The sequence below is a fragment of the Pelodiscus sinensis genome, chromosome 22 (assembly GCF_052426305.1).
Source record: "Pelodiscus sinensis isolate ZL-2025 chromosome 22, ASM5242630v1, whole genome shotgun sequence".
Classification (NCBI taxonomy): Eukaryota; Metazoa; Chordata; order Testudines; family Trionychidae; genus Pelodiscus; species Pelodiscus sinensis.
In genome coordinates, this window is record NC_143073.1 from 13,423,868 (window position 1) to 13,446,154 (window position 22,287).

The following is a 22,287-nucleotide window of genomic DNA, read 5'->3' on the forward strand; positions in this document are numbered from 1 at the left end:
GAGAGGCTGGGACTTTACAGCTTAGAGAAGAGGAGATGGAGGGGGGATATGATAGAGGTCTATAAAAGCAAGAGTGGTGTGGAGAGGGTGCATAAAGAAAAGTTCACCATTAGTTCCCATAATAGAAGGACTAGAGAACACCAAAGGAAAGGAATGGGTAGAAGGCTTCAAACTAGTAACAGAAAGTTCTTCTTCACTAAGCAAATAATCAACCTGTGGAACTCCTTGCTGCAGGAGGCTGTGAAGGCTACAACTAGAACAGAGTTTAAAAAGAAGTTAGATCAAGTCATGGAGGTTGGGTCCATGGAGTGGTATTAGCCAGGAGGTAGAAATGGTGTCCCTGCCCAAAGTTTGTGGAAGGCTGGAAATGGATGGCATGAGACAAATGGCTTGGTCACTGTCTTTGGTCCATCCCCTCCAGGGTACCTAGGGTTGGCTGCTGTCGGCAGACAGGCTACTGGACTAGATGGACCTTTGGTCTGACCCAGTACGGCCATTCTAAGCTCAGGGCTCAGGGTCGGAGGTCTGAGTGGACCACCCTCATTTTCATGCAAACCTGCTCCTGGGTGGCCAGGCTGGCAGCTCTCCTGCCCTAGACGGCCACTTTCCTGTGCCTAGTGCGGAGATCGTGGACGAGGTCCACGATGTCTGCACTAGACCAGGCGGGTGCCCACCTCTTGCGGTCCTGGCCAGGCTCCCGGGAGCCTCCAGCCTGGTCTCGGGAAGAGGCGGAGGGCTGGGAGGAAGCGGGTGGCTGGCTCATGCCATGCCAGGTGCAGGGTCTGCTGGCTGGGTGCTGGCAGGCTTGCACCTGGCACGGGCACCGTAGCCAGCCCGTGCCCCTTTAAGGGCTCCGGGGCCGGGAGGGGGGCATACAAGTTTTCCTGGTGGTGCCCAGAGTGGCCGCCAGGGAAAGCTGGGGAGGGCTAGCCTCCCACTAGTTCGAATTAAGGGGCTACACACCCCTTAATTCAAACTAGTAAGTTCGAACTAGGCTTAGTCCACGTGCAATGAGGTTTATCTAGTTCGAACTAAGCGCTCCGCTAGTTCGAATTAAGTTCGAACTAGCGGAGCGCTAGTGTAGCGCCTATGAAAGTTAATTCAAACTAACGTCCGTTAGTTTGAATTAACTTTGTAGTGTAGACATACCCAGAGGGTGTCTCTACACAACAAAGTTATTTTGGAATAATGGCTGTTATTCTGAAATAACTATGTGAGCGTCTACACAGCAATTCTGTCATTTCAAAATAATTTAAAAATAATGGACAACTTATTCCAACTTCTGTAAATCTCATTCTATGAAGAATAATGCCTCTGAAATAGCTATTTCCGAAATAAGGCCTGTGTAGATGCTCCACTTCTGCTATTTCAAAATAGCCCCTCACACGGGCCATTCTAAGTTATTCCTCGTGGGGCTTGTCAAGGGGCTCGTCTCCCCTTGGCTTCATCACAAAGTTCAGGTCCCTCTATCAGGGGATATACAGCCCTTGCGGCCTAGTTATAAAGTTCAGGGGGATATACAGCTCGAGGCCTAATTTCAAAGTTCCTGCCCCTCTCTCAGGGTATATACCGCCATTGAGGCCTAGTCACCAGAAAAGCCTCCCCCGTCCAGGCGGTTGATTGTCCAGGGTAGGGAAACGGGTGGTAGGGGGACCTGGGTCCTCCCTCTCCATGGGTCCCAGCCCAGGGCCTGTTAGGCAGAGACTATTGCTCCTTTGCCCTGGCACCCCTGTAGTCTGTTGGCCTCCCGGACCGGTCCTTACTGGGGCTGGTGCTAGGCTGCAGGCGCTCCTGCCTCCCAGGGGGTGGCGGCTGCTGGCTCTGCTCCAGGGTCAGCTACGGGCAGCGACTTGGGTCTCAGCTGCTGCAGAAACACAGGTGCAGCCTGACCTACTCCTTCCCCCTGCAGCCTCCCTCGCTGCGGGGCTCTCTCTGCCTTTATACTCTGGCTCTGCAGGGAGCATGACCAGGGGTTGGGGGGAGGGGTGAATGGCATCCCAGCATCCCCGCCAGAACATGCTCAAAGCCTGCTGCTCAGCGCATGCACCCAGTGCCTGGAGAGCGGCAGCGGCGGCAGGGTCTCTGCTCCGGGACCGGGGCATAAGGTTGGGGGGAGGGGGGATTGGGTTACAGTGGGGAAGGGAGGTGTCTGGCTCTGGGGAAGGAGAGGGGAGTTGGATTGGGTGGAGAGGGAGGGTGCGCATGGCGTCTCAGCCAGCACATGCTCAAAGCCGGCTGCTAAGAGCACGGGCCCCAGCGCCTGGGGAGATGCACGTGGCGGTAGCAGCAGCAGTGGCTCCGGCTCCGGGACCCGGGCATAAGGTTGTGGGGAGGGGGATTGGGTTAGAGTGGAGAGGTGGGCTTGGCTCTGGGGGAGGGTAGGGGAAGGGGACTGGTTTAGAGTGGGTGGGGCTGGCTCGAGGGGAGAGGAGGAGGATTGGGTTAGAGTGGGGAGGGGGCCCTGGCTCTTGGGGAGGAGAAGGCAGGGGACAGGATGGGAATTGGGTTGGGGGAGGGAGGGAGTAGGAATCCCGGTACTGCATGTCAGCTCCAACTTCTCAGGAAGTGCGCGGTTGTCGTGGGAAACAGAGGAAGAGCACACGCTTCCTGAGAAGTTGAAGCTGGCATGCAGTCTCGGGACTCCTACACACACACACCCTACACAGGCAGGCAGCAGGGGGGAGGACGTCCCCAGCCCAGTGACAGACCCAGTGTTTTAGAAAGTGTGCCAGCTATTTATGGGAGGAGGGTGGAGGGGAAGAGCAGCCCACACACTTCCTTAGATCTGGAATCCCCAGGTACCGGACAAGCTGCCCTTGTACCCTCCCCCTGGCCAAAGCCCCTCCCCACCAGCACCCTGCCACCTGCCCTAGCATCTTGCCCCAGCACTCTGTCCTCTTCCCCTACCATCACAGCTGGGGCCACATTAGTGAGGCTTGTTTTTTTTTTGGAGGGGTTGTTTTTTGCATCTTAGTTGTGTGGCCCCAACTGACTTTTCTGTGGATCAGGGACCCCTAACTCAAAACAGGTTCCCTGCCCCTCTCATAAATAAAGACAATGCTGAAACACATTGGCTATGTCTAGACTACATCCCTTTTTCGGAAAAGGGATGTAAATTAGACGTATCGCAATTGCTAACGAAGCGGGGATTTAAATCTCCCGTGCTTCATTAGCATAAAAATGGCTGCTGCTTTTTTTTCCGGCACGGAGCTTTGTCGGAGAAAAGCGCCAGTCTAGACGCTGATATTTCGAAAAGTAAAGCCTTTTCTGAAAGATCCCTTATCCCTTATTTCAAGAGGGATAAGGGATCTTTCGGAAAAGGCTTTATTTTTTGAAAGATCGGCTAAAATGGCCATAGGAGCTTTCTTGCACAAGAGAGCGTCTACACTGGCACGGATGCTTTTGCGCAAAAGCACATCTCTTGAGCAAAAGCACATGCCAGGGTAGACGCTCTCTTGTGCAAATACTTTAACACAAAAACTCTTGCGTTAAAAGTATTTGCACAAATCTTGCCAATGTAGATGTAGCCCTGCAGTCTAGCTGTACCCTCACTGGGTTGAAACAGGATGTGTGGGCTCTGGGGTGGGAATGAGGGGTTTGGGTGTGGAAAGCGGTGAGAGGTGCAAGCTCTGGGAGGGAATTTGGATGCAGGATGGGGTGGCGAAGGGGATGCTGGCTCAGGGAGGGGGCTCCAGGCTGGGGAGTGTTGGGGTCAGGTGGAGAGTTGGGGTACTGAGCAAGCCACAGGCTTGTGGATGTGAAGGTGCAGGAGTTTGGGTTGGGGGATGGGAGGGGCTCAGGGCAGGGAGGTTAGGAGTATAATGGGCTCAGGACACAGATTTGTGGTGTGTGGATGGTGTAGGAGTGTTGTGGCTTAACACTGAGGATGTGGGGGTACAGGAGTTTAGCGTTATGAGAGGCTCAGGACAGGGGGTTCCAGGGTATGATAGGCTCAAATCTAGGGTGGGGGGGGGGTGCAGGAGTGTTATGATGCTGTGGACAGATGGGGGTTTGTTGGCCAGGCTTCATTTTTAAATAAAATATGTCAAACACAAAAAGTTTCAGCATTGTTTTTATTTATGAGAACCTGTTTTGATTCAGGGGTCACTGAAAAGTCAGTTGGGGTCACACAAGTGAGATGCAAAAAAAATAACGCCTCCAAAGCTTCACTAATGTGGCCCCAACTGTGCTGGTGGGAGCAGGGGACATGGGACTGGGGAAGGGTGCTAGTGGGTGCTGGGGCAGAGGACAGGGTGTCAGTGGAGGCAAGGGGCAGGGTGCTGGTGGGGATACGGGCCAGGATGCCAGTGGGAGCAGAGTGCCAGTGGGAACAGGAGGCAGGGAATCCTCAGCACACGCCTCCCCCGCCCCCCACCCAGATGATGGAAGCTCCGGCAAGAGCCTCCTTCTGGGACTCCTCCCCTCTCCCCCGCAAAGGAGGAAAGCCCCAGTGCACATTTCCCCCCGGGACTCCTCCCCCATCCCCAGCATGCACTTACCCTCTGGACTCCTACCTCCTTCCCCACAGAGGAGGGGAGCCCTGGTGTGTGCCTCCCCTTCCCTCTCTTCCCCCCCCCCCAAGCCCCAGCACATGCCTTCCTTCGGGACTCCTACCTCCTCCTGGCGCACCACAGACCTGGGGGAGGGGAGCAGGCAGCGCACTTCCGGAAACCCCGGAAGTAGCGTGCTGCTGCCAGATTTTGCTCCACCCTGCGGGAAGCTGGCACTACCTCCATTTTCGGAGGGAAGTAGTGGGGCTTCTTGGGAGTGGGGGTATTGGGGGGGGCCAAATGCCTTGTGATCGACTAGTCAAGCCCTCCTGATGACCAGTCGATCGCAATCGACAGGTTGGTGACCACGGCTTTACAGAAAGCTCTAAATGTGAGCTTTTTTCCCAGACCAGATCACCATAGGCAATGCTGAAATGACCATAGCAATCCTGGAAGTCTTGGTATACCCCTTCATGCTATGGTTCATGAAGCAGTAGAAAGAAAAGCTAGCTAGCAGAAAGAACTGTTTTACAATAGCATGAGTAGATGCTGGATGACCGTGGAATGTTTGTTTGGAAGGTTAAAGATGTGCTGGAATGGTTTCATGCCCAGTCTTTCTTCAATTTGGTGGCACAGGTCTAGGCTAGGAACTTTATATCGACCTCAATCAGACTCTATAGTCTACTAGAAGTGGAGATTCCATTAAAAATAGCAATTTTTCTGCAGCTATTTCATTTTCAACACTATTTTATATACATTGTGTACACAGCACCTTCAAAGGGAAAATTCTACAAAAAAACGACTTCTCTTTCCTCCATATTGGCATCATGAAAGGCAGCATTTCTGATGCCACAGAAAGAGCTAGGGAATATCTTCTGCTGACCCTGGGTTACAGATGCTCTGGGTACCAAATATATTGGCATTTTGCCTAGTTCCCAGTCTTTCCAAATCATGTGAAACAATATTGACAAAATTAAACTGCACTGTGAGCATAAGCACCTACTTCAGTTAGCTGCAGTTTTCACCATGTGAGTGGAGATTTTAAATCACTACTGTTTCTTTGTTAGCATGTCCTGTAGACTGGGGGGGTTGTTGCCTGTTGCATGAGCTGAACTTGAACTTTCTCCATGTGATTGTAGAGGGGTGCAGGAAAATGGAGAAGTGATGACTTTGGCAAAAGGTCATTTGTCTCAAAGAATCCCGTAAATCTGAGCTCCATCCTGTGTTGGGGTGTATAAGTGGCTCAGGGCAGGGAATTTGGGTGTATGGTGGACTCAGGAACAAGGTTGGGGTGTGTGGGGCTGCAGGAGTGTTATGACAGGGGACTAGGGATGTGGAGATGCAGGAGTCTGGGGATCTCAGAGTTCAGGAATCTGGGGATTTTGGAGTATGAGGGGTTCACAGCAGGGGGTTCAGGTGTGTGTGGGGGGGGGTGCAGGAGTGTTATGGCACTGCAGCCAGATGGGGGCTGCACCCCCAAATGGGGGCTTGTAGGCCAGGCTTCATTTTTTATATAAAGTAAAATATTATGTCCAACACAAAAGGTTTCAACATTGTCTTTATTTATGGCAGGCATGGGGAATCTTTTTTGGGTTGGCAGCCACTGACACACAGAAAAATCAATTGGGGACCACACAAGTGAGAAGCAAAAAGAAGAAAACTCCCCCCAAAACCTCCAACTCTCACTGATGTGGCCCCTAACTGAAACACCTCATTCCTCTGGTGCTTCAGCCCAATGGTGGGGGAGGAGGGAGAGAGGGACAAGGAGGACTCAGCGTCAAAGCCTCAGGCCAGATTTACTCTTCTGCGGTTCCAGAGTTAGTGGATTTTGAGGGCCCCCTAGTCTCTGGGATGGGGCCAAAATGAGGGGTTAAATATGTGGGACAGAGCTGTCAATGAATGGGATAGGGATGGGGGTGCAGGATCTGAGCGGGAGGTGGAGTGCAGGAAGGGGTGAGGGTGCAAGGTCTGGTTGGGAGGTAAGGTGCAGGAGCAAGCTGGGAGTAGGGTATCTGACTAGAGGGAGGGGGCAGAAATGGGCTGGAGCAGGCTGTTTGGCCAGGGGGCAGGAGCGGGATCAGGGTCAAGTGTCTGGACAGGCGGGAGAGGGCTGGAGCAAGAGAAGGTAGAGGAGAAGGTTGGGGGCAAATAGGGTGTCTGGCTGTGGAGAGGGGACAGGAGCAGGCTGTCTGGCCGGGGGAGAGGGGGTCAGGAAGTGTTTCCTGGGGGAAAGAACATGGCAGCACACGTAGCCATTTTTGGTCTCTGGTTCCCCACACATCAGGAGAAGGAAAAGAGTAGCACATGGGGCCATTTTGTTCCCTGCATACTGGATTCAGCAGGGAAGATCGGGGGGGGGGGGGAGGGGATTCTCCCACCACAGGAAGCCATTGCTGGCATTCCAATCTTGTGGGGGGCCCGTAAGGCTGTAGGACCAGCACTGGCTACCTGCTGCGGGGGGAGGTAGGGGGGACTGAGTTGGGGTTCCAGAAGAGCCATATCTGGCTCCCTAGTGAGCTATATTTGGATCGCGAGACATAGGTTGCCGACCCCTGAACTAAACTAACCTTCAACTAGTCTTCAGGAAGGATAGGATAGGAAGCCACATCAGAGAGGTAGAATACATGAAAATGAAAGTATCAAGTGAAATGCCAGAGTAGTTTACATCGGACGACTCGGAATCAGGACAAGAGATTCTCCCATCACATTCCCCTCTGATCCATTCAATGCTTCACTCAGCACTGTCTCAGTATAGATTTACATTTACTGAAATTATAGCATCCCATTGTTAAGGTGGATATAGTGTTTATAATATTTATGTGGTATGTGTAATATGAATAAGGTGCTTATGCTTTCAAAGACTATGAGGAAGATCTAGGACTCTGGTTTCCCACCTAAAGCCCTTCACACTCATTACCAAGCTGTGCACACCACACTACTTTCAGGTTTCACCTCTACGCAGCAGATGGTTGTGATGGTGCTTGCAATCTTAAAATGCCTGCTCAGGAGGCAAGCTCCTTGCCTACCATAGCCAGCCCATACAGGAGCGCTTGTTTTGATCCTGACCGTAGGATCATGAAGGGACCTCTAAACATCAAGCCATAGAAGGTCCCTGGGTCAGATTTCAAACAGACTATATAGGACCACTTCCTCGATCCTCGAATGGCAATTCATACTGTTTGGTCACCATAGATCCCTTTACCAAATGGGTAGAGGCCATACCAACGAGAAATTGTACAGCAAAATCAACTGCTAAGGTCCTGTTAAATCATATATTTGCAAGGTTTGGATTACCAAGTGTCATTGATTCAGATCAAGGATCTCATTTCACAGGGGGAATCACCAAACACTTGTGCACAGTGTTAGGAATTAAACAAAGATTCTACGTAGCAGGGCACCCTCAGGCTTCGGGGTTAGTCGAGAGATCAAATCAGACTATAAAGACCGCTCTCAGAAAAGTGATCTCTCAGCAAAGAAATGGGATCAGCATTTATCTCTAATCATGATGGCCATTCGTTTGACTATTAGCTCCCATGGTTTCATGCCGTTCGAGGCATTCTTTGGAAGACCTATGGTTACCCCCAAACAGTGGTGGATCCCAGGGGGAGTACCCCCATATGGTTATCAACTGAGAGCAGTCACCGACAGATACATCAAAGCACTTTTAACACCTATAACAAATGTCCAATGATCAATAGCTGCTAATTCGAAGGGGAATGTACGGAAGATGGACCAACGTTTGAATAATCAACTGCACTTTACAGAATGGGAAGTGGGAGACAAGGTCCTATATCGATTTTATAGTGAGAAAAACCACCCTCAGTCCATGGTAGATGGGGCCATGCCCCATTGTGAATAAAGTCGGCCCGATTGTTTATCAAATCAAAATGGTGTCTGGAAAGAAAAGAGTAAAGAAGTGGTTCCATAATACTCAACTAAAGCTCTGGAAAGGAGGAAGTGGCAGAGTAAATATTACTGCACAAGAACTGGTAAAGCCCCCATAGAACAGCTAAAGTAACCTTGTTGTCTTCTTTCAGATGATGAAGACTCAGCTTCTAATGTATATAGTTTTATGTTTATGTCTAAGATTAGGAAGTACCATACTCTTCATGGAAAACGAATATTGGAGGTGTGTTGTCTTGGGAAAACTGTTGTCACAATGGAATATACCCAAAACTTCTGCTCTTCTGAACCGCCCAACGTATAGACAGGCCCTAGATGTAGAGGTTTCAGAGCCACAAGGAATAATCATTTATACCCACAAATGGGATGGGAAATGTTATTTTACAGTCATCGATGAAAAAGAAGGTGAAAAGGAGTTGGTCTTTGCCTTGCGAAAAGGTAACAGTCAAACAATAATATGTACCGATAACTGGTTCGACATGGGCCTACAGCCCCATGGAGAGTGTGATTGGACCATTGACCTGAACCAGGTGGACTGCAGGAAGAAGTTGCCTTTGAGGTGTATCCTCAATTGTCATCGGTTATTGGACCATTGGGAAACATTTAAGCGCATTTTCCTCACCATTACCAGTCCATCTGTCCTAAAATCAGGCATTTCCAACATGACGGTACAGTTAATTCATCGTGATCAGGATGCAGATGTGATTCCAATCCTTATAGTTACACCAAATAATGAATGCCAAGAGGTGATATTACAGTGTGGTCAATTTGGTCACCTGACCACAACGGATCATGAAAGATCCCCTTTCTGTGCTCTAGAAGGAGTCACCACTGTAATATGGTACGAGTGTGTTGAATCCATTGAGAAGAACTTCAACGAAAGTGGAACTTGGATTGTGAGAGGTCCGTTTGAAATAGTTTATTACCTAAATCTGACAATAGCATTCCCTCCCACAGTAACCAAAATGGGTCCGTATGTTATAAAAAGGGACGTTGCAAGAAAAGTGATGGTGGAACCGCAATATATTAAAACTGTTATAATACCACTCCAGGTATCTGTGGTAAGGATTAATAACAAACGTAAGCCGTATGTGGGCCCGCTCTTAGGATGGAGGAATTGGGTCCACACAGTAATGCACAATCCAGTTTGACAGAGAGTCCAAAGGGATCTCACTGTGAAGATCATGGGAGGAATAGATGCTGGAATAGGAGTAGTCAATACTGCTAATCAAGTCCACATTGATTAGGACAACTATCTCATAGTTTCACAGCACTTTCTGATCCTATGAATCACACGCTGCTCACTTTAAATCAAGTAGAAGTTGATTTAACTAAATTATTACCCACATGGCTCGCTATCCAGGAGCAAGATCATATCACTATCCTTACCGCACTAGGAGTTATGCAGAAAAATCTATCCATCACTCTGTCATGTATACAAGCTCAAAGTTTACTGATCAACATCTCAAAGGACATCATCAGAGATGGGATAGAAGGGAAAGTTTCTGTCGACGTGAAAAAGATTTTATGGGAGAAAACCACCAAGTTCAAACAGGATCATCAAGAGTGGTGGAAGATTATCAATTTTACATACCACTCTAAGGAAGGTCACTCCTTTAATCATCACTTTATTCCAAGCCATCAAAGATTTAGTCTATCCCATCATTCCTACAGGTTTTTATATTAACCAATCAATTATGGTACCTTTAAGTGATCGGAAATGGGTAATTTTAGAAATGAGTCCTATAAAACAATAAACATGCAGGCATGTACGGAACAGCTCGAGTTAGGGTATACGTGCACTACTGGGTTGTGGGAAAGAATCCCGTGTTTGTCTTAATGCAGCAGAAAGGACATGCAATTATGAGTCACGACCCTCCTACTCTGTACGTGAAAACAGCTCCATCATGTCCAAATGGACAGATATTGTGTCTGTATTTGCAGTGTATGTCCAAAATTTTATGTAAACACCTTTTATACAGTTCATAATCTATTACACTCTAATTTAAGTTTGTGTAAAGTGCATAGCATCCAGGGTTGCGGAATAGACCTAACGCTACATGATCCATCATCAGAAGTCGTTCAAGCTGAGTTTAAAGTGTACAATCACATTGATCTGATATAAGTCCTGATCTAATGGTGATCCAACAACTGCTGCATCATGAAAAATTGATTGGCCTTGTAAAAGCTTTAGAAGGAAAGGGTGATAGTATGAATATTTTAGTCCAACATGCTACTGATACAATTAGAGATATATCAAGGCTGGTTCAAGAGGCACAACCCAGTTGGTGGGAATGTCATGCACATTAGTGATGCTAAAATGCTATTTTCCAACCCTGTGTTTATCTGCTTGTCATTGCAAGGTTGCGTGATTGTGTATGTTTCCCTTGTTACTGTCTATGTTTGCACGAGGAGAGGCTGGTATAGAAAGGAATTTCTACTTTCTGATCCAAGAATTTGAGGTAATTTAAATTTGAAATGGTTCAAGTTGTGTTTGGTATATTGTTACATCATCTGAGGTTACAATGTATGTCTTACAATTTCAGTTAAATTACAGCACCATGAAGAAAGGTATAGGAATCAAACCTTTCTGAGCTATCATATGATCCAGTATAAATAGTTATTGTTAAAGCTTAAATGTTTGTTTTGCCACATGACTATTGTTGTTTGGAGATTCAAATAAGTCATGTTGTATGCTAGGGTTATAACATATTATGGTTGTAACTTTGTTACACTTGTATTGTTAGGATGTAATGCTTATGTCCTACCACAAATAGTGATGGTCACTTTTCCAGCTTGTCATCTGTAAAATGACCATCAAAGAGGGGAACTGTTAAGGTGGTTATAGTGTTTATAATGTTTGTGGTATGTGTAATATGAATAAAGTGCTTATGCTTTCAAAATGGCGATTGTCATCAAAGACTACGAGGAAGATCTAGGACTCTGGTTTCCTGCCTAAAGCCCTTTACACCCGTTACCAAGCTGTGCACATGGCACACAGAAGCTGTGCACACCACCCTACTTTCAGGTTTCCCGCCAAGAATATTACTAAAAGTACTGCTCCCTCGGAGTCAGTCTGACAGTAGGAGTGCAGTGATCGTTGAGGGTCCACTGTCCTGTACTGAAGGGTCAGGAGCCAGTGCTGTCTACCCATCAACATCATCTATTCTTACTTGACATCCCCGAAGCAGGACTGAAGCATAGGAACCTCGCACAACTGTGGTGGTTTCTCACACTGTGCTGTAGCGAAGGCTCAGCTTCGGTGAATATGAGATACACCAGACAGGGGTGGTTGGTTTTTATCCGCACCCAGAAGACAACATCATCGTTCCTGAACTACCCCATTGTGGCGAAGGCCCAGTGAGAACCGTGCCACTTACCAACATCATTCAACACCTTCCTGTGGTGAATACCTGGGAGCTTCCATCAAGGGCTTGATCCCTAGATTCCATCTGCAAGGGATCACTTGCTGTTCCTCCCTGAGGGCTGATCAAAGCCTACAGGTAGCAGGTCGCAAACACCATGACAACTATCTGCTGCATAGAGGTTTTGTAAAGTATAATTACCTTGTGTGTATTGGGGATCTCGCTGTCTAACTTTTCTTCTATTTGGAGTGGGAGTTGAATCTTATTGGTTGGTTATTCTTGTTGTCATTTCATGCATTTCTCTATTTAAATTTTATAATATATTGGTAAATTTAATTCTGGACTCTAGTGTGTTTCTTTGGAACATCCAACCGGTGATTAGATAAAGTACCGTTAGGGGCCTCCCTTCTCACAACCAGAGCGCATAACATCAATGAGCAGATCCTTATTCCAAATTCTAAAATTCCATTCTAAATTTGCTTGTTACTGAGACTCTGGTGTAACACTATCATCTTAATAATGAGGGAGGAGAACAGCCAGTCAATCTCCCCACAAGTGGCTTGGCCAATAGATGGATCTGGGGATTTAAACTCCAAATTATGCCATTGTGCTTGAAATCATTTGAACTCCCAAGTCTTTCATACTTTCACCTGTAGCCATAATTACATTGATTTATGATTATAGAAGTCAAAGCATCCTCTTCAAGTACAGACAGCTGGGAACACAGCATCACATGACACTTGGGGGGTGGGGGAGGACAGAATGTGAAGAAGATAAACTCTGTATGGCTCTGAGAGGAGGTAACAATTCTGGAGTGATGGGGAAGGAGGGAATATGTCACCCCAGTTTCAATGTTACCAAGGCTGGAATGACACCTTTTTTCCTGGTTGTACTTCTTTTCAGTTAAACATATATTTAGAATGGGGAAAAAAAAAAGGTACAAAAATGTTACTCAACAAAATCCAGAGCAATGTGAAAACAATTAAGAATGATACAATCTAACAACTTTGGAATAGGAGAAGCAGTATGAATCTGGTGTTCCCAAGTTCCTGGGGCTACGTCTGCACTACAGGCTTCTTGTGCAAGAACTTTTTATGGAAGAGTTCTTGCGCAAAAAGTTCTTGCGCAATAGCGCGTCCACACTACCATGTGCTTTTGCGCAAGAGCGTCCATGGCAGTGTGGGTGCGCTCTTGCACAAGAAAGCTCTGATGGCCATTTTAACCATTTCTTGCACAAGAAACCCCTGTTGCGCCCATCCACACATGCCTTTTTGCGCAAGAGCTCTTGCGCAAAAAGACTTATTCCTCGTAGAAAGAGGAATAACTTTTGCACAAAAAGCCCTGTGTTCTTATGATTAACTGTACTTTTTTTGCGCAAGAAAAAGTTTTTGTGCAAAAACTCTGTAGTATAGATATAGCCTGGAAGAAGGGGAATGCTCCCATTATTCACAGGAGATCAGAGATGGTACAACAGACTGCACCCAAAAAAGGGAAAACTGCAAAAGACAAATATAATTGACTCATCTGGACAATCTGACAGATAAAGGTGACACAAACAGTTCAAACATGCTTAAGGGTTATATTATTGATATCCACTACAGATTGTCTGATGTGTAATAAGAGTTGAGCTCTGTGTAAAACTCTGCACACACTAGCAGCATTCATAGAGTTTCTCAGTTGTATGGATTCTCCGGTGTTTAGAAAGATTTGAGCTCCGAGTGAAGCTTTTCCCACATTCAAAACACACACAGGGCTTCTCCCCTGTGTGGATTCGCCAGTGTGCAGTAAGACTTGAGCTCTGAGTGAAGCTTTTCCCGCACTGACAACAAACATAGGGTTTTTCTCCTGTGTGTCTTCTCTGATGTTGAATTAAAACTGAGATGTCAGTGAAGGTTTTCCCACACTCACAGCATTCATAGGGTCTCTCGCCTGTGTGGATTCTTTTGTGTGTAATAAGAGATGAGCTGGTAGCGAAGCTTTTCCCACACTCACTACATAAAAAGGGTCTCTCCAGGGTATGGGTTCTCTTATGCCTAATAAGAGATGAGCTCCGACTAAAGCTTTTCGCACACTCGCTGCATTCATAGGGTTTCTCACCTGTGTGGATTCTCCAGTGCATAGTAAGATTTGATCTCCAAGTGAAGCTTTTCCCACACTCACAACATACATAGGGTTTCTCTCCTGTGTGCATTCTCTGATGTTGAATAAAGGCTGAGTTGTCAGCAAAGGTTTTCCCACACTCCCAACACACATAGGGCCTCTCTCCTGTGTGGATTCTCTGGTGCTTAGTAAGGTCTGAGCTCCAAGTGAAGCGTTTTCCACACTCAGAGCACACATAGGGCCTCTCCCCTGTGTGGATTCTCCGATGTGTTACAAGGGATGAGCTGGCAGTGAAGGTTTTCCCACACTCACAACATTCATAGGGTCTCCCTACTCTATGTACTCTCTGATGTCTAATAAGAGCTGAGCAGTCCCTGAAGTTTTCTCCATGTTCATTGCGTACATTTTGTTTCTTTCTGCTGGTGATTTCCTGCTGAGCTGTGGCTTCTTTGAGGTGCTTTTGAGTTCTCCAACAGCAAGTGAATTTATCTACTTTCTCTCCTGACTTGTTTCCCTTTTCTTTCTCCAGTTTGCATTGAATCTCACAGATTTTTCTCTGCTCGTAGTTCCTGGACACATTCCCTTTGGATCTCTGTGGCAATGCTTCATGTGGTTCCACTTGCTCAGCAACTTCCTGCTGACAATTCTGTTTCTCATTCACCATTACATCACCTGCTGCAATAGAGAAATCTCAAACAGGGATAGAAAAGGGAAGCCCAAACCAAAATAAGTGCTGGAGAGATGTCAAATAAAAATAAAGAACAGAATTTGCCCAAACTCTTCCACCAAAGGAGAGAGAGGAGGGAATCAATTCTACCTTCACATCCCAAATTCCCAATAGGAGGGGAGGGAAGCTACTGCCAGGTGTCAGCTGGGAAGCTGTGAGCTATATCGATCCTCAAAATACGATAGCTCCTGGGGACAATCCTGAACTAAGATGGCTCCCAGGGATCTTTGTATCTGATAGATTCTGAGTTCATTTCATGTTTTATCACCTGTACAGGGACTTTTCAGGATCTCTCTTTCCTCTGAACTTTGCAGGTCTGGAACCCATGGTTCTTCCCTTTGTTTCAGTAATGACATCACATCAGGTTTGGAAACTGGAAACCCTGCCCAGAAGAAAGAACACACATGAGATCCTGCACCCACATATCAAGATCCTCAAAGGTACAGAAAACTGTGCTCATAAGAGCCTGAATTACTTACCTATAGGGAAAACACAGACTAACACTGTGTGTGACACACTGTGCCCTGATGTTCACTTTTACACAATGATGAGATATTTTGTGTAAAGTATGCCTTCTGATGTATTATTTCAAATCTCAAACCACTAAGCATTATCATCCTATTTATGTATAGCAACACTGTCAGTAAATTTGAGATTTTACTGCAGGATGTCATTCATAATATATGTGAATACTGGAGAACACCCCCAGACCAGTTCCTCAGAGACAGCAAGGCTATCACTTGGCTAAAAGGCCATTCTGTATGAGGGGAAACTGCGAACAAGACATTTACATTCCATCACAGGACTAGTTTGAAGCTCACATCCAGAACAGACAGTTTGTCACCAGAACTAAGTGGAAACTTGGGGATGTTTGTAGCACAAAACTGAATTACAAAAAGAGGTCGAGAAAAATGCTTGAGACTCTCACCCCCAAATTAGTAACTCCTGAAGAACTGAACTTGGGGAACACAGAATTCTGGCTCATAGGAAACCCAGCTAGTCATAGCATATGGCATGTGGCTGTTCTCATAGTAAAGCTGTGTAAAAAGCATCTCCGGTTGGAGAACTGAGGGGGCCATAGCTCTTCAGCAGGCCAGATTGTACCCTGGTCTGCCACATGTCAAAGAAGCCCCTAAAACACAGAGAGTTTAAATTGATGTCCCAGAAAGTGAAGACACCAGACAGAAGCCGTGCCCCCTATAAGCTTCATGTGAAAGTTGAGGGACCTTGGCTGACCCATTTCAGGGCTCAGTGTTATGGGCTGCGATAGCAGAGGCATGGAAGGCAGAGCTCTTCCTGTGAGGACTGTCAGCTGCCTGGTGCCACACATTAGTGGTCTTCACAACTCAGTAAGCAGAAAGGGAAGGCAATGCCTCAGAAGGAAACCTTAAGGTGAGGGCTAGGGAGTGATATCATTTTGCAAGTCTGAACTGATTTGGGTGGAGTAGGCTAACTGTTTGAGTGAGAGGTAGGAAGCTTGTGTTCGTTATGCTGGATCTAAGCCCAAGTTTTACTTTAGCAAATAGGATATGTCTGACATTGTGCTAAACTGCTCTTTTGCCAGAAAGGTCAGGAAGCTTCTGTTCATTTATGCTAGACCTAACTTTTATCATAGTAGATAAAACTTATCTTACCCAGTTTTACCTTAGCAGACAGAAGATGTGTAACATTGTGCTAAAGTGCTCCTGTGCTCTATCCTCTCCTCACTACCACCACTCACCATACCACAGAAGGGCAGAGTTCTAGTGTGTGTCTGACTGGCATGTTGAGGTGATGCTGAAACAGAGTTGAGGTTTTATTGTAGGGGTAGTGTGATCCTCAGCTCCTCATTTACCTTTCTAAGAACCAACGGGACAGGACTCCTTACCCAGTGAGGTCACATTCTCATAATTCTCCTGCATAACATCCCTGTGGAGTGCTCTCTGAGTGGGGTCAAGCAGAGCCCACTCTGTCCTGGTGAAATACACAGCCACCTCCTCAAAGGTCACGAGCCCCTGAAAGAGCAAGAGTCCAAATCTGAGCACCTGCTGCCGCAGTCACAGTCCCACCATTCACGGAGGAAAGGAGCCTGTCAAAAGGAAACTCTGGGTGGCTGAGTGAGCAGAGTTCCATCCCACGCTGCTCAGAGCATCCAGGAAACTCCAGGATGAGAGGATGAAGAGAGATTCCCCTTGTCTCTCGCAGCAGATCCATTCCACCTCTACTAGCCAGAGACTGATACAGTAGATGCACCCCCTTCCAGAGTTCAAGTAAAGTCCCCTGGTAGGAAACCGAACACTCTCCTCATTATGAAGAGTTGGATGTGAGGAGAGTGGTAGCTCCTTTAAGACTCACAGATGTGTGACCCCCTTCATATCTCAGGAGCTGCTGGTTAGTCACATCAGGCTCCAGCACTGGGATTCTGCCCAGTTTTCCTAGCCAAATATAGGTGGTTTATTTCCTGTTCCCTATATTAAGGCATTTCCACATCCTATCATCATGAGTCAGTTACTAGAATCTAAGATACAAATTAAACTAGTCCTGGCAGGTTTGCTATATTCTGTTCTCTTCCCTTTCTCCACCCTGTGTATTTCCTGCCCCACTCTAACCTTCAAACCAGACCCAAACCTTCCCACCTCCCATGTATTTGCTCCCTACTGCAGGAACCTGATAAGCAGACATCAATAATCCCTACCTGAATTGGCTCTAACGTATCCATTTCTCTTCCCTGTCCCAATGCAGAATGGGATGAGCTGGAGGGCAACATGGACATCATTCTGCAACTTGTCAGGGTAGGCCAACTGTGGAGGTTTCAGAACAGGCTTGAGTTAATTTCCCATCATGATTCTCTCAGGCCCGTTCCCTATAGACAGATATCCCAGATTTTGCCATACTTGAACACTGCTTTATCTCTTTACTATAGTGTAGACTGTGTCCCTTCTTCCAGGCTAAGGTAAAATTTTAAACCTCCCTGAGGAGAGGAGAGTCAGTTTCTGCAGGGTCACTTTCATGCCAGTACCTAGTTTAGGGATGTTAAATTTAGATTAATGGGCTAATCGACTATTCAATTAGTCAATATGGGCGTCTTCGCCTCTGGACTGTTGTTACACTTCAAAGGCAAAAGCTCTGCGGGAGCACGGGGCCAGTGCGGGACTCAAGCAGTCCACCGCTGGCCCCTTGCTCCCCACAGCATTTTACAGCGGCAGCACTGCATGGAGTCCCCAGCTGACGCCAGGTGCCATGTGGCACTGCCACTTTGAAACGCTGCAGGGAGCCTGGTATCACGCAGTGTTTCAAAGTGGCAGACCCCGGGCTCCACGTGGTGCTGCTGCTATAAAACATCACGTGCAGCCCACGCAACATTTCAAAGCGACAGTGCCACATAGAGCCTAGGGTCTGGCCCCGGGTCACATGTGACACTGCTGCTCTAAAGCACCTCCTCCTCTATCCCTCTTGCTACCTGTTTCTGATAGAGGCAGCAAGGAGCAGAGGGGGAAGCACCCAGTCGTTCACATCCCTAACCTAGACAAGCAGAAAAAGACAACGTGAGACATAAGTACGCCAACCATATGTCCCAGAAATCCAGGACAGTCTCAATTGTAAATGATCTGTCACATTGTCCCCGTAAAGCACTGAAATATCTCAGAAATTCCCCCACTGCGCTTCTGCCTTTTAAATGTAGAAAGAACCAGGTGGCTCTTACTACATTTAAAAAGCAGAGGCACAGTGGTCTGGAACCCAGCGTGAGCCAGGATTTCTAAGTCCCAGCTCATGCTGGGTTCCCTGCTGCGGCTCTGCCTTTTAAATGTAGTAAAAGCCTGGCAGTTCAGACTACATTTAAAAGGGAGAAGCACAGCAGTTCAGGACCTGGTGCAAGCTGGGACCACTGAGTCCCAACTCGTGCCAGGTCCCAGACCTATCCCCACTGCAGTTTAAATGCAGTAGTAGTTGGGCTGCCTGCGCACCTAGCTTCTACTGCATATAAACTGCAGAGTTGCAGCAGGGCCCCTTATTGACTAATTATGTACTTGCTACAAGTTGTATCGAGTACACAATCAGGAGTGGCCCGAGGCTCGCTGCAGCGGCTGGCGCCTGAACAGCTGTCAATGGCCATGATGTCATCATGGGGCACCCCAGTGCCCCGTGACGTCATTATCAGGCGCCGGGGCCAGCGGCACCCTAGGCAGCTGCCTAGCTCAACTAGGCTCACAGGCCGGCCCTGTACATGATTAGTCAATTACTCGCTTCTTAACATTCCTACCCTGCACCCCCAGTCCGCTCACTCATACCGCCTCAAGCTGAGACCCCACACTTCCATCCCTCTCTCACACACCTCCACCAAGACCCTGCAACCCCAGCCCACTCCTGCACCCTCCTTTGCTCTTGCACCTCCTCCCTAGCCAGATACCCTATCCACCCCCAACCTGCTCTTCCGCCCTCCCTTTCTCCTGCACCCTCTCCCCAGGCAGACATCCTACCCCCATCCTGCTCATGTACCGTCCCTCCTGGCTAGACACCCTACTCCGAGCCTGCTCCTACACCCTCCCTCCTGGCCATACCCTGCACCCTCACCCCCTCCTACAGCTCACCTCCCTCCCAGATCCTGCACCTCCATCCCACTCATTGGCAGCCCCATCCTGCATGCTTAACCCCTAATTTATGGCCCCACCCCAGAGCCTATGGGGGCCGACAAAATCCACTAACCCTGGAACCCCAGAAGAGTTAATTTGGCCTGAGGCCTTGAACCTCAGTCCTCCCTGCCCTCCCCCCCCACCCCCCCGACTATGGGGCTGGAGCACCAGGGAACTAAAGTTTTTCAGTTGGGGGACACATCAGAAAGGGTTGCGGTTTTTTGGAGGACTGGAGAGTATAATGGCCGGAGAGAGGGGGGTTGGTGAGAGTAGCGAGCAGGGGGTGCAGCCCACTAATTTAATTGTAAATTTTATTTTAGTGTCAAGATGAGTGCAACAGGCAAGAAAAGAAAGTGTACTTTTAATAAGGTTTTGCAAAAGGAATATCCTTTTTTAAATAAACATGACAACCCACCTGTAACATTTTGACCCAATGTAGTAATGACGTAAATGTTGCTCATGGTGGGAAATTTGACATCACTATACATATTCAATCAAAGAAATATCAGTTAGCTATCAGCTCAGAAGCTTCCAGTAATTCAATAGAAATTTATTACAAAATTTCTGTTAAAATGGAGCTTGTGGCAAAGGAAATGTTAATTGCATATCACATATGCAACATAATCACAATTTCAGCTGTTTAGATTGAACCTCTAAGTTAATTTCACCATTGTTTGAACCTAAATTTATCAGCATGAACAAATTGTGAAGTAATTGTGAAAAATTGTCTTGCTCCAGAAGCTCAAAAGATTTTGCAATAGGAATTGGGCAATACTTTGTGTCTCACCGTTATTACAGATTCATATAACCACAAAGATCAAAATTTGTTCCTATCTTAATAAAATCATGAAAGAACTGGAGTTAATGTTGACGTCCTACCAGGTGAGACAAGTGACCAATTAAATGATTGTTTTCTCTGTTCTGAGATGCAGCAGACTTGTTGATATCAGCTGACATGCCAAAAATCCTTAACAATGCATCTGACATTCTTCCAGTTGATGTGGAAGTTATTATAAAAATATTCATTTTTTTCACAATTATACGGTGTGAGTGGAGACACTGAAATCATTTTGTTATTTTACTGAAGTGCAGTACAGACAAATTTTGTTGCATTCAGACAGTAGATTTCTGAGACTGATGCCTGCTCTTGAAAGAATATTAATGTTTCCACTGCTATGAGCTTATTGCTCATAAGCTTTTGCGCAAAAACTTGCCAGTTGTCTACACTGTCTGCTTGAATTTGCGCGAGAGCACTGTCTTGGTAATGTACAAAATCAGTGCTTCTTGCGCAAACACTTTCACGCTCCCGCTCGGGAAAAAGCTCTCTTTCGCAAGAATACTTGCTCAACAGGGCCAGTGTAGACAGGGAAGAATTGTTTTGCACAACAAAGCTAAATGGCGATTGGGGCTTTCTTGCGCAAAATCGCGTCTAGACTGGCCACGGATGCTTTTCCGCAAAAGCATCCTTGCCAATCTAAATGCTCTTTTGCAGAAATACTTTTAACGGAAAAACTTTTCCGTTAAAACTATTTCCGCAAACTCATGCCAGTCTAGGCGTAGCCCTAGAGATAGTGGGGCAAACTTGGTATCGGTCTTCATATGGCAGAGAAAATGAGTCACAAACTACAAATCTGATACTCTGTGACAGAAACGCCAGGATCTGAGGGGATTTTATAGTGTTATTAAATAACGAGAGCGAACAGGGGGAAATGTTTGAATGGATTTTATATGAAAGCCCCATACAGGGACAAAACAATCATTCGCACCACCGCCTTCACCTTTCAAATGGGCAGCAGGGAGTACCTGGGGGAGACCAGTTTCAGAGGACGAAGGAGGGGTTACAGTCGCTAGAAGGCTCCTGGGGGGGTCGGCAGGAGCCTGGGGTGACTGTTGGCAGCCGAAGGGGAGGCACGGGATGGGGTAAGCAGGGCCTAGGCTGCAGGGGGGGACACTGGCTCCTTCCTCCCCGCAGCCAGGCACGTTTTGGAGACTGAGACCAGGCAGCAATAGAAAACAGGCAGTTCCGTCCTCCCCGACCAGACCCACCCCCGTAGCTCCGGTTTCCCCGCCCCACTGACCCTTCCTCTTCTCCCCTCATCGCGGGCTTTTCCATCCCCCCGCCGCTCCGCACCACTGACCAACCCTCCTGCTTTCTGGCTCGGTATTAACATCCGGCGACGCACAGCCCGGAAGTGACGCAGAGGCGGGAAAGGGGACGAACCTCTGCGCAAGCGGAAGGGGGAGCGTCTAGAGCCGGCCAGGGACCGGAAGTGACGAAATCCATTGTGCTGCGGTGATGACGCTGAGACCGACGCGTGGCTGAGCCGTTGGTGCCGTTGGGCGGCTGCGCGCGCGCGCGGGTCGGAGATGGGAGGGCCCGGCCTGACGCTAACCCCCCTCCTCAGCCCGGCCAGAAGCGGTCCGGGGGGAGGGGAAATTGCGGGGCTGCCGCGGGGGGGGGGGGGGGGCGTATTAACGCTTTGCTGCCCGCCCCGCATTGAGCCCCCCGCCTGCTGCAGCAGGGGAGAGGGGCCCATCTGCCTCTGCGCCCTTGGTCATTGTAGGGGCCATGGTCTTCTCAGAGCTCACCGGGGGGGGGGAGAGTGGCCCCAATGGCTGGTAACACCCTCCTGCCCTGAAAGCCAACAGCCTGGCCCCCTCCCCAGGATCCCCACCGTACACAGGGGAAACTGAGGCATGCACAGGGGAAACTGAGGCACGCACAGGTTGCCCAAGTATTGCCCAACGTTCTGATTGTTTCAGCCCTTTGCCCCCCTCCCCCCCCCATTATCTGTCTCTCCTCCCCTCTGCCCCTTGATGCCTTCCCCTTCTCCTGCCCTGGCCTCCTCCTCTCCTCTCAGCACAAGCACCTTCCTCTCCTCACCTCACCTTCCCCTTCCCTCACCTTCTGCCTTCCACATAGAAAGCAATTTGCAGGGTCTGGAGCCAGGGCCAGGGTGCTATTTTTAGTACTGCCCTCCCAGCCCCAGAATCCCCAGTCCCAGCTGCTCTCAGGGCAGGACCCTGTGCTGGGACTGCAGCAGAGGCCAGGCATGGTGCTATTTTTAGTACTGCAATCCTGGTCCCTGTGG

The 22,287-nt window shown here is 48.0% G+C and overlaps 2 protein-coding genes across 6 annotated transcripts in view; both read right to left on the bottom strand.

Annotated features, from left to right (window-relative positions):
• Nucleotides 1-22,287, bottom strand: part of LOC102463552 (uncharacterized) — a 587,148-nt gene that overhangs the window by 429,324 nt on the left and 135,537 nt on the right. The gene's annotated exons all lie outside the window — the stretch shown is intronic.
• On the bottom strand, nucleotides 13,253-21,617 carry LOC102443568 (uncharacterized). The gene is made up of 5 exons (XM_075907179.2): nucleotides 21,274-21,617; nucleotides 17,260-17,365; nucleotides 16,453-16,579; nucleotides 14,854-14,967; nucleotides 13,253-14,533 (listed from the first exon to the last, which is right to left on the bottom strand). The coding sequence occupies exons 1-5, from the start codon at nucleotides 21,306-21,308 to the stop codon at nucleotides 13,410-13,412; spliced, it is 1,506 nt and encodes a 501-aa protein (XP_075763294.2). The 5' UTR covers nucleotides 21,309-21,617; the 3' UTR covers nucleotides 13,253-13,409.